At 35.7% G+C, this 12,608-nt stretch overlaps 2 protein-coding genes across 3 annotated transcripts; one reads left to right on the top strand and one right to left on the bottom strand.

Annotated features, from left to right (window-relative positions):
- Window positions 1–1,167: 1,167 nt before the first annotated feature.
- On the top strand, window positions 1,168–4,390 carry LOC113334873. 2 transcript variants are annotated; one of them, XR_003353012.1, is made up of 5 exons: window positions 1,168–1,554; window positions 1,639–1,689; window positions 1,789–1,926; window positions 2,057–2,172; window positions 3,968–4,390. XR_003353012.1 is itself a non-coding variant. In XM_026581097.1 (5 exons), exons 1-4 carry the CDS (start codon window positions 1,261–1,263, stop codon window positions 2,157–2,159), a joined length of 582 nt encoding a protein of 193 aa, XP_026436882.1. In that variant the 5' UTR covers window positions 1,168–1,260; the 3' UTR covers window positions 2,160–2,172; window positions 3,968–4,390. The 2 variants fall into 2 exon arrangements, 1 of the variants encoding a protein (XP_026436882.1); XM_026581097.1 differs by having other exon boundaries at window positions 1,789–1,922.
- On the bottom strand, window positions 3,100–4,571 carry LOC113334874 (1,4-dihydroxy-2-naphthoyl-CoA thioesterase 1-like). Its single transcript, XM_026581098.1, has 3 exons — window positions 4,304–4,571; window positions 4,022–4,210; window positions 3,100–3,480 (listed from the first exon to the last, which is right to left on the bottom strand). Exons 1-3 carry the CDS (start codon window positions 4,478–4,480, stop codon window positions 3,328–3,330), a joined length of 519 nt encoding a protein of 172 aa, XP_026436883.1. The 5' UTR covers window positions 4,481–4,571; the 3' UTR covers window positions 3,100–3,327.
- Window positions 4,572–12,608: the final 8,037 nt, after the last annotated feature.

Genomic DNA, 12,608 nt, shown 5'->3' with positions numbered 1-12,608 from the left:
TCATCTATTTCTCCAAGCTAACACAGAACCTTGTCATAACCTCCCAGAGCAATTCTTCTTCAAACCATAGAATTCTCTGATCTCTCTCTTCATCTGCGTCCCTCCCTAAGACCAGTCCTAACCTCTCCTCTGAATGAAGCAGCCTTTGAACAGCCACTGTGCGTGGTTTATTAGGCGAAGACTGTTCATGCTCAACCTCCCGTAACTCACTTTAAGAAACCCTAAAATCCCACTTGAGCCTCTCACCGATTTTAGGTAACTACAGCTATGTAGGCAATCACATGAGTGATGCAACCATTCTTATTTCAAATTTTTTAATTTACTTTGAAAATAGGGAGAGAATGTTGGATATTTTCAATAGTATCATAAGTTACCCAGCCGTACTTTATATAAAATGTCCAGACCTTTCTTATCATGCGGTTTTTTTTATAAAATGGTTGTACGCGGTATTTGTTTTCTTCTTATATAAAACGGTTGGACCTGATTTGAATTCAAAACAGTTTGAATTCGAAAAGAAGTATTCTTCCTCAAAAGCCACCATTTGGAGGTATCTGTTGCTAGTAAACATGCATCTTGAACGATACATATACCCTATAAATAATAGTGATTGTTTTCTTTTATCTGAACAAGAAACACATCAAAATCTCTGATTTCTTTTCTCTCTAAGTGATCAAAATCTAATAACTGTATGTTTTCGGTGGGGCCAGGGGAGTACAACTCTCGAATCCAACAACGTTGTAAGGGCTTCACTGTATCCTAGAAGCATTATTTCATTGACCAACTGGACTACCCAATTATTTGGGAATGGTCGAAATATTTACCGAAAAGAATCACAAGGCCTTAAAGTTGGTGTTACAGCATTCTTTTCTGTTCTTTGATATTTCATCCTCTGGTACCTCATTTTCCAACATTTCTTTCCTTCTTGCAGAATCCTGGTTGCCAACAAAGAGAGTATGGTTCTAAACTGGGAATTTCCAAATATAATGGGTCTTTTTTTAATCGTCCCAGAAATACGCAATAAGTTTTTGGAGTTTTTCTGATCTCTTTTCTTATTTACTTATTTTACTTTGTAATTATGCTGTTTATTAATACATTTTAGATTTACAAAAAAAAATAATAAATAACAAAAAAAACCCAGACTAGAGATACCTCAAGTTCACCGGATCCGGATATGACCAAAGACATTTCTTCCCCTCAGTAAACCTCGTTCTCCCCACTATTTAGTGCCTCTTCAGTTTTCTGAAGTTCTTTGATTCAAAAATGTCACACTCCTCCATTTCTCACCACCACCAAATCTTTGCATTCAACCATCTCCGCCACCACCAATCTCCTACTCCGTTACTACTACTCCGTCCCAAAACCAATACTTATTTTGCGGCAAAAATAACTGCAAATTTTGCAGGGAAATCCAAATCAAATCTTAGTGCAGTTGCCCCAATATCGAATCATTCTTCTTCATCATTAACCTCTACTGCCCCCATCACATTAAGAGGTCTAGGGTTACAACCTACACCCAAATTAGGGTTATTTTCCATTCTCTTTGTTCTCTCTATGGTAAACTTTCTAATTCCAGTAATTATGTATATTTTTTCACTTGCAAACATTTGCAGACTCATTGTTACTTGCCAATATTTGCAGGTATTTGGATCATTTCTTTCGTTAATTATTGTATCAATTCCAGCTCTCCCTGTAAGTAATTAATGATCATGTCAATTTGATTTGGTTAATTACATGTTTATCCCTCATCATTATACTGTGTACTAATCAAGTTTAGTAAAACATTTGCAGAGTTTGAGGAGATTGGGTATTTCAATGGAAAAACTATCCAAAGTGGTTTCTGAAGAAGTACCTGGGACATTGTCGTCGCTCAAACTATCTGGTTTGGAGATTACTGAGTTAACTCAACAACTTGGGGGTATCAAGTAGGTAGAATGCTCATTTGTGTGCCTATACTGGAGTTGTTTATTGGTTTTCCGGGATATGCTGTGTAGGATTGCGATGTTAAATTGAAATGTTGTATTTGTTTTGTAATTGAAATGTTGTATTTGTTTTGAAGGCAAAAGATATTTGGTAATCAAAATGGAGGGAAGGGTGGAGGAAAGAGGAGGAACCAACGGAATGCCGAGGGAGGGAGGGAGAATTGTGGTGTCAGTTCATGATAGGCAACTCCAAGTAAGATGGATTTTGAAATTAGAATTTGTAAATACTATCTAATCATATGTGTATGGAGAATGCTGACATGTATCATGCATATAGTCTTTCACTACTCACGTGCCTTGTTAGCAACTTCTCTCATTTTTATTTTTGGTTCTTGATATTTGAAGGCAAATGAGATTTGTAAAAGTAGCCGAAAAACATAGTTATGTAGACTGTGCCGCCATTATGGCTACTTAGGATCTATCTAGGAGCGACTCGAGTAGTGAAATTCATGTCCTGATACTTGCTGGAACATCTGACTTTACTTGCTGGAACATCTGACTTTTCAGAGACTGATTACATTCGGAGTTTGTGTAACTTTCCTCTACAGTCTACACACCTGCACCTAATGTGGGTGGTACCCGGATAGTGAAATATGTATGGTGTAGTTCTACTGGTAAATTAGGGCAACTATGATTACAAATTGAATCTTGCCTGTCAGTCAAGTTGATAGATTTTCTATATTAGGATAGCTTTGCGCTTGTAGCTCACGTTAGGACTGTAAGATGGCCAAATGACCCTCTAAAATCGCAACAAGTAATATCAAATATATAGGACTCATTTTATTTTCCTGTCCTGGCTTACTTTGCGAGTGTTGAAGAAGTTGCTGAGATTGTTAATGAAGTTGCTGAGATTGTTAATGAAGTTGTTTTACTACGTTTGGCAGAGATTTCTCTCCAACTCGTAGGGTTATCTATATTTGCTAACTAAGCTGTTTTGCATATTGGAACTACTGATGAGTGTCTATGAAACGGCTGTGGCCGGTTGCTTCTTGATGGGTGTTATTTTATCTCTTTCATGTTTATTAGCAAGCTTTAGGTTTGTAGAGGATAGAACACCTGACTGCGTGAGCTAGTCAAGGAAGGGGGATGCCAGACAAGATGCATAATTCGAATGTGTATATAGCTATTCGAACCCAGTCAAATATATTTCACATTGCATTTATTTAAATCATATGGTACACGAATACCATGTTTATTTATGTGCAACGAGTTTTCGCTAAACAGAAATAGCACAACAGATACCCGCTAGATTTGCTGGCTCCAATTTTTTGCTATTATTTATAATTTATAATTGCTGTTTTCTTGTTATTCATTAACAACAACAAGGGCTCTGAAAAGGAGCTTTCAACTATAATTTTGCATACTTTTTAAGAGCATCAGCTGCATCCTTGGCATTATCCGGAATCGGCATATTGCATAGAAGAGTAACTCTGGATGAGGCTATCTTAACTCTCTTTTCCGAGTTTGATGGATCCATCTTCCAGAACTGCACATCCCATACCTAGCAAATGAAAGATAGGCAGAAAATAAGGTTAGAAACAAGTACAGACAACTGCATATATTCAAGACCGAGGGAAGCTAAGAGGGTGACGGCTTTAGTGGTCAAGATTATTTTGACGTTCCGTTCCTTATCAGCAACTGCTCCTGAAATGCAATGAGCAACTAACTTTCTACCATTAACTGGTCAAGTAGTGTTATAGTTGGCAGAAATATGTTTTAGCTGAAGAGTACCTACTCTACCCTTCACCTAACATTCTCTCTCAGTTATCTTTTCAAAACCAATGCCCTTTATGAGGTAGAGTCAGTCAACAATGACTAGTAAGATAAGCTTAACCAATGGCCCATCTCAGAGACAGTGACGAGAATATTGTCTTATCTTTCTTTCTTTTTTTCTATCTGCAGTTCCAATAAGTGGTGGTTGTGGAGTCAGCTTCCCAACCAATTTCTTTCTTTCGGAGAAACTTAGGAGTTTGTACTTGTTTATGCAGGTTGATTGAGAAATGAGACTGAAAAAAACCAGAGTAGAAAAGAAGGCGGTGAACCTGAATAGTTCTTCCAAGACTGATAGGAGAAGCTTGAGCAAAGACAAGGTCACCAAGAACAGCTTGTTTGAGATGATTGATGGTCAATTGGATACCAGCTACTCTTCTGTAACCAGATGCCATATGAGCTCCCATACTCGCTATCCCTTCAGCTATCATCGCTGATACTCCTCCATGTAACACCTTAGGCTGTTTTTATATCCAGATAATAGCTTAGTATGATATCTATGAATCAGAATTGAATATCTTGTTTGATTCTAAAGTTTGTGCTTATATTTTTACCTGACAACACTTTGCTGTAACCTGTAACCGGCCACTGACTTTCTCTGGTGACACTTCATCAATCACGAAACCGATAGCATTCAGTGGTGAATCCAGATCTGCTGTCTTCTTATTCTTCTCCTCGTTCCATATTGGTTGTTTTGTTGATGATGCTGACGATGACGAAGACGACTCCATTTTTTCCTTGTTACCAACTTTTTTTTTTCCTTGTTCTCTTTCACTAATTCCTTCCCTGACAACGCAGGCACACACAAACTATATATACGTGTATATCCTTATCCTCCACCAAGTTAGTAATTGCAGTAGTTGTTGGGGTCATTGAAAAAAGCATGAAGGATCCCCCGGTCTTGGTCACCCTACAACAGTAAATGTCAACAACTGACATATTTATATTATTAAATTGCGAGACATGATATGAACCACTTTTGTTATGGGGAAGTAGGTTTTGCAGCGAACGACTGTTTTAGTGAATTAAAATTCATAGAGCTACACGAAAAATGATTTTTCCTTTTCCTCGTAAGAAGCAGTCAACTGTATTTCTCTAATATTAAATCGCAACTAGATAGGTGGTAGGTGGGAAAAGAAATGTGGAACTTATGCACCCACTAACCAAATTTGATGATTTTATTTTTATTTTTTTTTTGGAAGCAGATTTGATAATAATATCTTGAGTTTTTGACAATACGAACGGAATCCGAGATGGTAGTTAACGACCGGGATTCAACACGTTCGTACCTGTGTGGATAGCACTATTCATGGACGGCTTCGGTTCGGTTTCCAGCCAAACTAATGTTGGAAATTTAGGGCATGGAATAGAAACATCAATGGTTTGAATTCACGTAATCGCTTTTTTTAAAACGTTATTTGCTCCCACTCAATAAGAGTTTGTTGCGGATAGAATGCAAACCGTTTCCCAGAATACAATTAAGTCTTTGCATGACCAGCGATCAACAACAGTCGACAAATCACCCTTGAACTCTATTCGGTATTACTACTCACTTAAGAAAGAAGGAGAAGAGATTGAATATTGTGTCTTTAAGTTCCACTTGAAACCCCTTTTTATAGAGTGCAAAAGATACAGACGTGTCTCTTCGGAAACCCATATGAAAAGCCATCAGTATATTCCAACCTTGGAACAGTTGTGACATATGAGGTCTCATATCAAATTGAACGAAACGGCACTACCTAATTGATGCCTCTCCAAAGGAGTAAGTAACGGATGCCTTTCCAAACATGTTACAATAATCCTTTTCCCCGTCTCTCGCAGGTTAAGTTAATAACCCAATCATACATTTAATCTACCCATTTGAATAGTGATCAGATATTCAATAACCAAAACCGAAACCAATACTATCGGTTTCTAAAAATCTAAACCAAACCAATCCATTAACCATTTGTTCGGTTTCTTAATGGTTCTAGCCGGTTTCGGTTTATTCAATCGGTTACCGGTTAACCGGCTGTTATGTCAGTTTCAGGAAACTGACAGTTCAAATCTAAAAAAAAAAACCATAGTTCAAAATTTTTTAAACGTACCTACAGGCTACAAACATTCACATTCCATACACAATCCAAATTCATAACATTCTGAAACACAATTCAAAAGATAAAGATTACATCTTCTTTCAGTTTCACCAAAACTTATATAAAAAATGACACTAAGCCAGTGCCACCTAAGCATCCACAGTCTCCATAGCAGCTAAACAACATCGACACTTTCCAGCTATGCATCCACAAAATCAACTGATAGCTTCAGAATTTCCAGGGTTGCTAACTGCATTAATCAACTAACATCAATCATTATAATGCTCCCAAGTGACCATTCACAAAACAGTTAAACTAGAGTATACAGTGAATACATGATGGCAAGCAACTGATAGTTAGAATCTAATTCAGGTATATCTCTGCTTATCATGATGGCAATCAATACATGAAAATGGTAACAGTGAAAAGAAAGAAAGAAAGAAAACACTAGCCTGCTAGAGATGTTATACATGCTCAAATACCCTTTGAGAAAATGATTTGGCTCAACACTAGCCTGATTACCTGAACTTTTTAAAGAAACTGGATGTGTATAACTTATAAACTATCCATGAAAAAAATGAAAGGGGATTTTGAGAATACGATTTATTCAGTTCACAACATTTAATCATATTCCTAGCAGCCCGGAATCAGTATGTGAAGGAATATTTATTATGTTGTTGTTGATGCATTATATTCAAATGCTTCATACAAGTACTTGACAGAAATAAATTAAGAAAATGGTCTATACTAGAGAAGGGAATGTTCACCTTAGACAGATTGGTTAACTGCAACTTGCACTAACCTTTGAAAACTAATTAGGAATATTCAACTCATCTCACAACCACCCGGAAGTCATGGGATTAAGTCTTGTCTTGTTACCATTATCATCATCATATTCAAATAAATTTAACAAGAATGAGACCTAAGAATCAGGCCAAACTGTTATATGCAAGGTGCTGGATGCATCATATAATTTATATACATCACTATCACAAGCACAGTTGCAAAACAAAACAAGAAGGGTCACTAAGAAACCCAAGGCTAGTTTTGTAATAAATAAACGCAACAAATCTGCTCAAGAGAAGTTACATAGGCCTAAGGCAATTTGGCAAACAAAAAAGCAAACCACATAAGTTAACTTTGCTCACTGTTAATATGTTCACTGTTATGTTACACCCCCTAAACTAAACTATATGATTAGTTGTTTCTACTCTATTATTATGTTCACTGTTAGATTGTTATATAGCAAAATTGATAATCCAAAATTCACAAACTAATTATCAAAACCAGAATCAAACCCAAACTAGTTGAGAAATAGGAACCAACGGGTGTTGATTGTGAATCCTCCATGATTGAATCAAAGGGAACCTACAAAATCAATTATGCAAAATCAATTTTAGTAAACCCTAGTTTTTAAAATTATAAGTTATAATCTTAAATCAGCAAAATTATCATCATCATCGAGTTGAAGTACCTTATAATAATAAAATAATCGACCTATATAATTGATTCGGTTATGTGACAAGTAAGAAGATGTTTCTAAGTTTGAGAATTTCAGTACATCTGAGAACTGAGAAGATTGAGAAGAAGAAGAAAAACGAGGGTACTGCTTAAAGACGAAGAGAAGATTGAACTAGGGTGGTGGTTTCATTATGGATGGAGATAGTGGTGGACTGGTGTGGTGGTGTAGAAAATTGAGAGGTTTTTTTTTTGCTTCTGGCGACTGGAGACGAACAGAAGAAGAAGAGGGGAAAAAATGAAGTTGTCTGGGGTGTAGGTTTAGAGTTTAAGAATTTAGGTTTACAAAATGGACGGGGTAGATTAAATCTATATGACTTTAATCAACAACCTATATTTATCAGTTTTCCAATCGTTTTTGGTTCGGTTTCCAGGTCAAACCAAAACCAAACCAGTAACGTCGGTTTTCAACTTTTTTTACCGTAACCAATCCAAATCTAAATGGTTTGTTTCGGTTTCTTCCTTATTGGTCTGGTTCGGTCGGCCCTATGTGTGGAGGAGCAGGCCTCACATTTTTTTTTCTTCACAAAGCTCTTGTACCAATAACATGTTTTGCTTAAGGGCTCATATGCATGTATTAACCATAACATAAAAAGCAAAGATTAAAATAAAAAAACCAAACAAGTCCTAATTTTGTATACAAGTGAACAATGAGATTTATTGTGTAACAACTTGGGGCTTGTTCATAGTTCAAATGCAAATGAATACACGGTGGATGTTTTAGGCGGTTACACAGTGAAGAAAGGCTATGAATTACAATTGAGTTAGGATGATGTGCGCGACTTTGAGAAGTTTTCATGGAAAAGAAACGTATCACATAAGATGAGTTTCATGTTTTGGGCAAATTTTCATGATTCCTTACCTACTTTTAGCATGTTATAACAAGATGATAAGTGTTTGTTTTGTAAAATGGAGGAATAAATAGTGATCACTTTTTGTTGTGTTGTCAATATGCTTTTGAAGTATGGTCGCATTTCATTAATGCTTTCAAGATTTGTTGGGTTGCTCCTTGTACCGTGAAGACACATTTTGAGGCTTGGAAACTTAATAATCTTGAAGGAAAATGTAAGGAGATTTGGTGGACGGTGATTTATATTGTTTTTGGCACCTTTGGAAGGAAGGAAAAAGGTTTCAGCGATATGGATATGGAAGTTGAGGAACTTATTTTGCTTATAAAACAGACTTATTTCCTTTGGATTTTGGATAAGGATGTGTTTAATTTTGTTTATGTAAATCAAGTCTTGTTTTAATGGGATACAATCATCCATATGTAATTTTGTGATGCATTGTTCTTAGGCTTGTATATAATTTGTTTTTTAATATAACCTTTGCTTATTAGAAAAAGAAAAAAGAAAAAACCATAAATTCTCCTTCTTATTCAAGATCAAAATACACCCTAGCTCTTTTTTTTAATCGCATTTGAAATTAATTGTAATTGTTCTTTTAATATTCTCATAAAAGTTGACCAATTATAAACCTTAATTCTTACTTATCCCCTATAACAAAACAAATCCTAATTCTTAACTAAGGTTTTGATTCTTTTATGAGAAGTCCATTAACATAATTTATTAAAAATAAAATAAAAAAAATATAAGATGGTTTTTTTCAATCATGATCACACTAAAAAAAATATCAATTATGTCAAATATATTACATAAATTCAATTAATTCAATTATGAAAATTAGATAATTAAGTTTTTCTTTTTGTTGTGGATTTAGAGATTTGATGATTATCTTATTATTTTAAATATGTATAATTTTGTGGGCCATGTAGAACGATTATAATATGTTTGGCTAGCTTAAACACTTATTTTAAATGAGTGGTTGGTAAATGCATGGGCTGTTTTTAAGAGAAGCCTTGCTAGTTTTATGCGCATTTCAGTCACATTCTAGATATGTCTATAAGTTCATCTTACTCTCTCGCGGTGTTCAAACACCCGCCAACTTCAAACATGGCAGCGTTTTTAGAATTATGTATGATATTCAGACACAATTTTAAAATGTTTTTTTTTATATTAGAAAATTGAAAAGACTGCAGAAGGCGCAACCATCACAATAAGTTGTTTGATGTACTGCATGACTAAGGATAACACCATGCATATTACCACCATTAGAGTACATAACTTTTGTGGTGTCTCTACGATCACCAGTATCAACTGACTGCAGCAAATTAAACAAACTTAGGAGATTTGGACCGCTCCAATTTAAATTGTCTAAATGCAACGAGTGAATAGAAAGTTTCGCTAAACTGATTGCCGACTTGTTTTGATCATAACCTACTTTGGTAAGGTTACCCAAGAAGATATCAATTGTTTCAAAATTTCCACCCTTCATTTAGTGAAAGCCTAGGTGAAATCTACCTTGAACTTCTCCATTGCATGCCCCCTCAATTTCAATCAGAATTGGTTCCTCCTGAGCTTGAACGTTGATGTTGGCTTTCTACAACTTCTTCCCCCATTCAAAGTGTGACGCCCCATATAACCTGCTTAACTATAAGATTACAACCTATTTGAAGCATCAAATCCAGATTATCGATCTTAAGAACCATATTCACACAAAGTGCTAATAAACAAACCCAAACTCTCTGACACAATATGTTTGAAAGTCTCTCATGTTATATAATTATATAAATGTGTTGTTTTACAGAATAAAGAAAGAATACATATAGTAATGATACATAACAACACTAAATTCGGTAGAGCACTAAGCTACGAAAACGGATATCATCGCGCGCTCCATTCTTTTATATTATTGAAACTGAAGTGGGAACAAGTGAGCACATCATCCCAAAGGGTGCCCGAAGAAAACGTATAACTTCCAAGTAATCACTAACATGATTCACAGTTTTAGGAATAGAAATTGAAAAGAAGAGTAATGAATATAAACATTCGGAAATTCATGCAACAAGAATCAAGTGTTATCCTAACCTCGCCAAACTCATTGGAGAAGACGACGCGAGAACAACCCTAACCAATAATAATAACATCATCCACACAGAGTTCCCATACAAACTATGATTCAGAATATTTCCATCAAGATCAGAAAGTTAGACAAACAAGTATAATATGCACACGAGTGATTTCCCTCAAATAAAATAGTATATATAATATCATAACGGATGAATTACCTCCCTACTAGGTAATATTAAAACAGATGAGTTACCGCCCTACTATATTAATAAGCAATAATACTATAACGGATGAATTACCGCCCTACTAATGAAATAGATATAATAATTTAGCATACAGATGAATTACCGCCCTACTAAATAATATTGTCGACGGATGAATTACCGTCTTATTTAACTTAGCTAAGAGCCGTGGGGAAACACAGACACTCCTCGCAGGGAAATCTCACAATGCATATCACACACAAACACATTCATAACAACCATCGTACATACAGTTACAACATATACATCATACTCAAGGTACAGGAATAGTACATACTGTACACGCAATTATGCACACCGATAGTAAAGAATCTCCATGCTCGCAGATAAAATAAAGCTTAATGATTACAAGAAGGTTACAGAATTTCCACCTGTTTTGAAGGCAAACCACTCCTACCTCGAGATCCGCGATCCACCAGATCATCATTTGAATCGTTCATTGTTAATAAAAGAGTAGTTGTTAGTCACACCAGCATGCCAATAATATAGCCAACAGGTTCACACCATGTTCATAACATAAACTCATACAAGTCTCTAGTTATAAGTTAAGTGAACTATCTAATGGTTCTAAACCCATTTATGGTTCTACACCTTTTCACTATCTATCTTTAGCTCATCTAAGATTTACTAATTCAATTAAGTTGACTATAGTCCATCAGATACGTCTTAAGAATATCTACAACTTTATAGAAGGAACCAAAGGTCAATTCGGACCATAAGGGGTCCAAATTATCAAGATAGGAAAACATCTTTAAGCCCAAGCCCACTAAACCATCCCATTAATCTAAAGCCTAGACCAACCAAGTCTAGTAACGGTCAATAAAAGTCAAAGGTCGAGTCAGGTCAACTAATCAAAGTCAGATCAAGTCTAAAGTCAAAGGTCCGATCCACTGAGTCTGTTCTGAGTTGAACTGATTGAAGTCAGTCAGATACACTGAGTCAATTTGCTTTCCAATTGAATACAAACCCAAATATCAAATCTAAAACTTAATCTGACTCCCCCTGATTTACTTTTCTGGTAAATCTAAAGCAACTATTTAAACAACGCCACCACCTACAGATAATTCTTATTGTTTCCTCTAAATTTCTGATCTCACAAACTCAAAACATTCTCAGAATCACCGGAGGCGAAAACAGAAGAAGGAAACAAGAAGAGAAGATTAAAAGAGAAGAATGAAGAATAAGAAAGAAGATATTAGACTTATCTTCTCGATTGACTAGGGATAAGGCCCACCAGGATTGCTAAAGACACCCGCCCAAAAGATAAGGGCAGCCAAGGCGGCTAGACTGCAAAATCACTGATTTTCCCTTCATACAAATATGATGATTTCTTGTTCTTCCGATATCCGAATGACACGTTCGAGTAGTCCGTTTGGCATAACTTTTTGAGATCTAACTAGTGATACTATTTTCTTATCTCGATCGTTATTATATTAATTTCTATTAATTAAAATATGTATTAACTAATCGAGTCATTAACGAGTAAATCATCTCTTGATCGTCTCTTAACCGGTCACATAGCGTTGACGAGCTTGAGGGTCCTTACACAAATATAGTTCAACTCCTCTAGTAGCTCTTTGTTCTCCACTTATGTAGTCTTTTTAGGTTCTTGGTCCGACACAGTTTTCTGAAAAAGACATCCCAATGAGAGAAAAATTAGTATATTGGTAAGCATCACCTTCAGTATTGTTGGATAAGACACCCATAATACTGATGCTAATTGTGATTCCAAAATTTTCTTTGTGCTTCTTAGTTAGTCTGAGTCTGACATATTAAGAATGTTTTTTTAAAGAAAATTTTTAAACATGTTCGACCGGTTAAATTTGAGAAATTCTAAATTCTAAAATGGGTAGCTAGCTCAACTGGTCATCCACGTTCCTAACATATTTGATGCGCTCCAGAGGTATCAGGGTCGAGTCTCAGATGGCGCAATATTACAAAATTTTACATGAAAGGTAGGGATAGCTCGACATAATCAGCCACATATCCATTTCGTCTCCTTTGGCTGCTTTCTCATGAGGCTCGCTGATAGGATAGCATAGCAACATGTTCAACTAATGTAGTACATTGTTGGAGTTCATCTTGTTAGGATTC

Source organism: Papaver somniferum, unplaced genomic scaffold (assembly GCF_003573695.1).
Source record: "Papaver somniferum cultivar HN1 unplaced genomic scaffold, ASM357369v1 unplaced-scaffold_137, whole genome shotgun sequence".
Lineage (NCBI taxonomy): Eukaryota > Viridiplantae > Streptophyta > Magnoliopsida > Ranunculales > Papaveraceae > Papaver > Papaver somniferum.
This window is presented reverse-complemented; position numbering and strand designations above follow the sequence as displayed.

Coding starts and splice junctions, on each gene's coding strand:
- LOC113334873 (XM_026581097.1), top strand. CDS start 1,261: ATGTCACACTCCTCCATTTCTCACCACCACCAAATCTTTGCATTCAAC. Junction 1,690..1,788: donor TATCAATTCCAGCTCTCCCT/GTAAGTAATTAA, acceptor AAACATTTGCAG/AGTTTGAGGAGATTGGGTAT. Junction 1,923..2,056: donor CAACAACTTGGGGGTATCAA/GTAGGTAGAATG, acceptor TTTGTTTTGAAG/GCAAAAGATATTTGGTAATC.
- LOC113334874 (XM_026581098.1), bottom strand. CDS start 4,480: ATGGAGTCGTCTTCGTCATCGTCAGCATCATCAACAAAACAACCAATA. Junction 4,211..4,303: donor TTACAGCAAAGTGTTGTCAG/GTAAAAATATAA, acceptor ATATAAAAACAG/CCTAAGGTGTTACATGGAGG. Junction 3,481..4,021: donor GTCTTGGAAGAACTATTCAG/GTTCACCGCCTT, acceptor TTCATTTGCTAG/GTATGGGATGTGCAGTTCTG.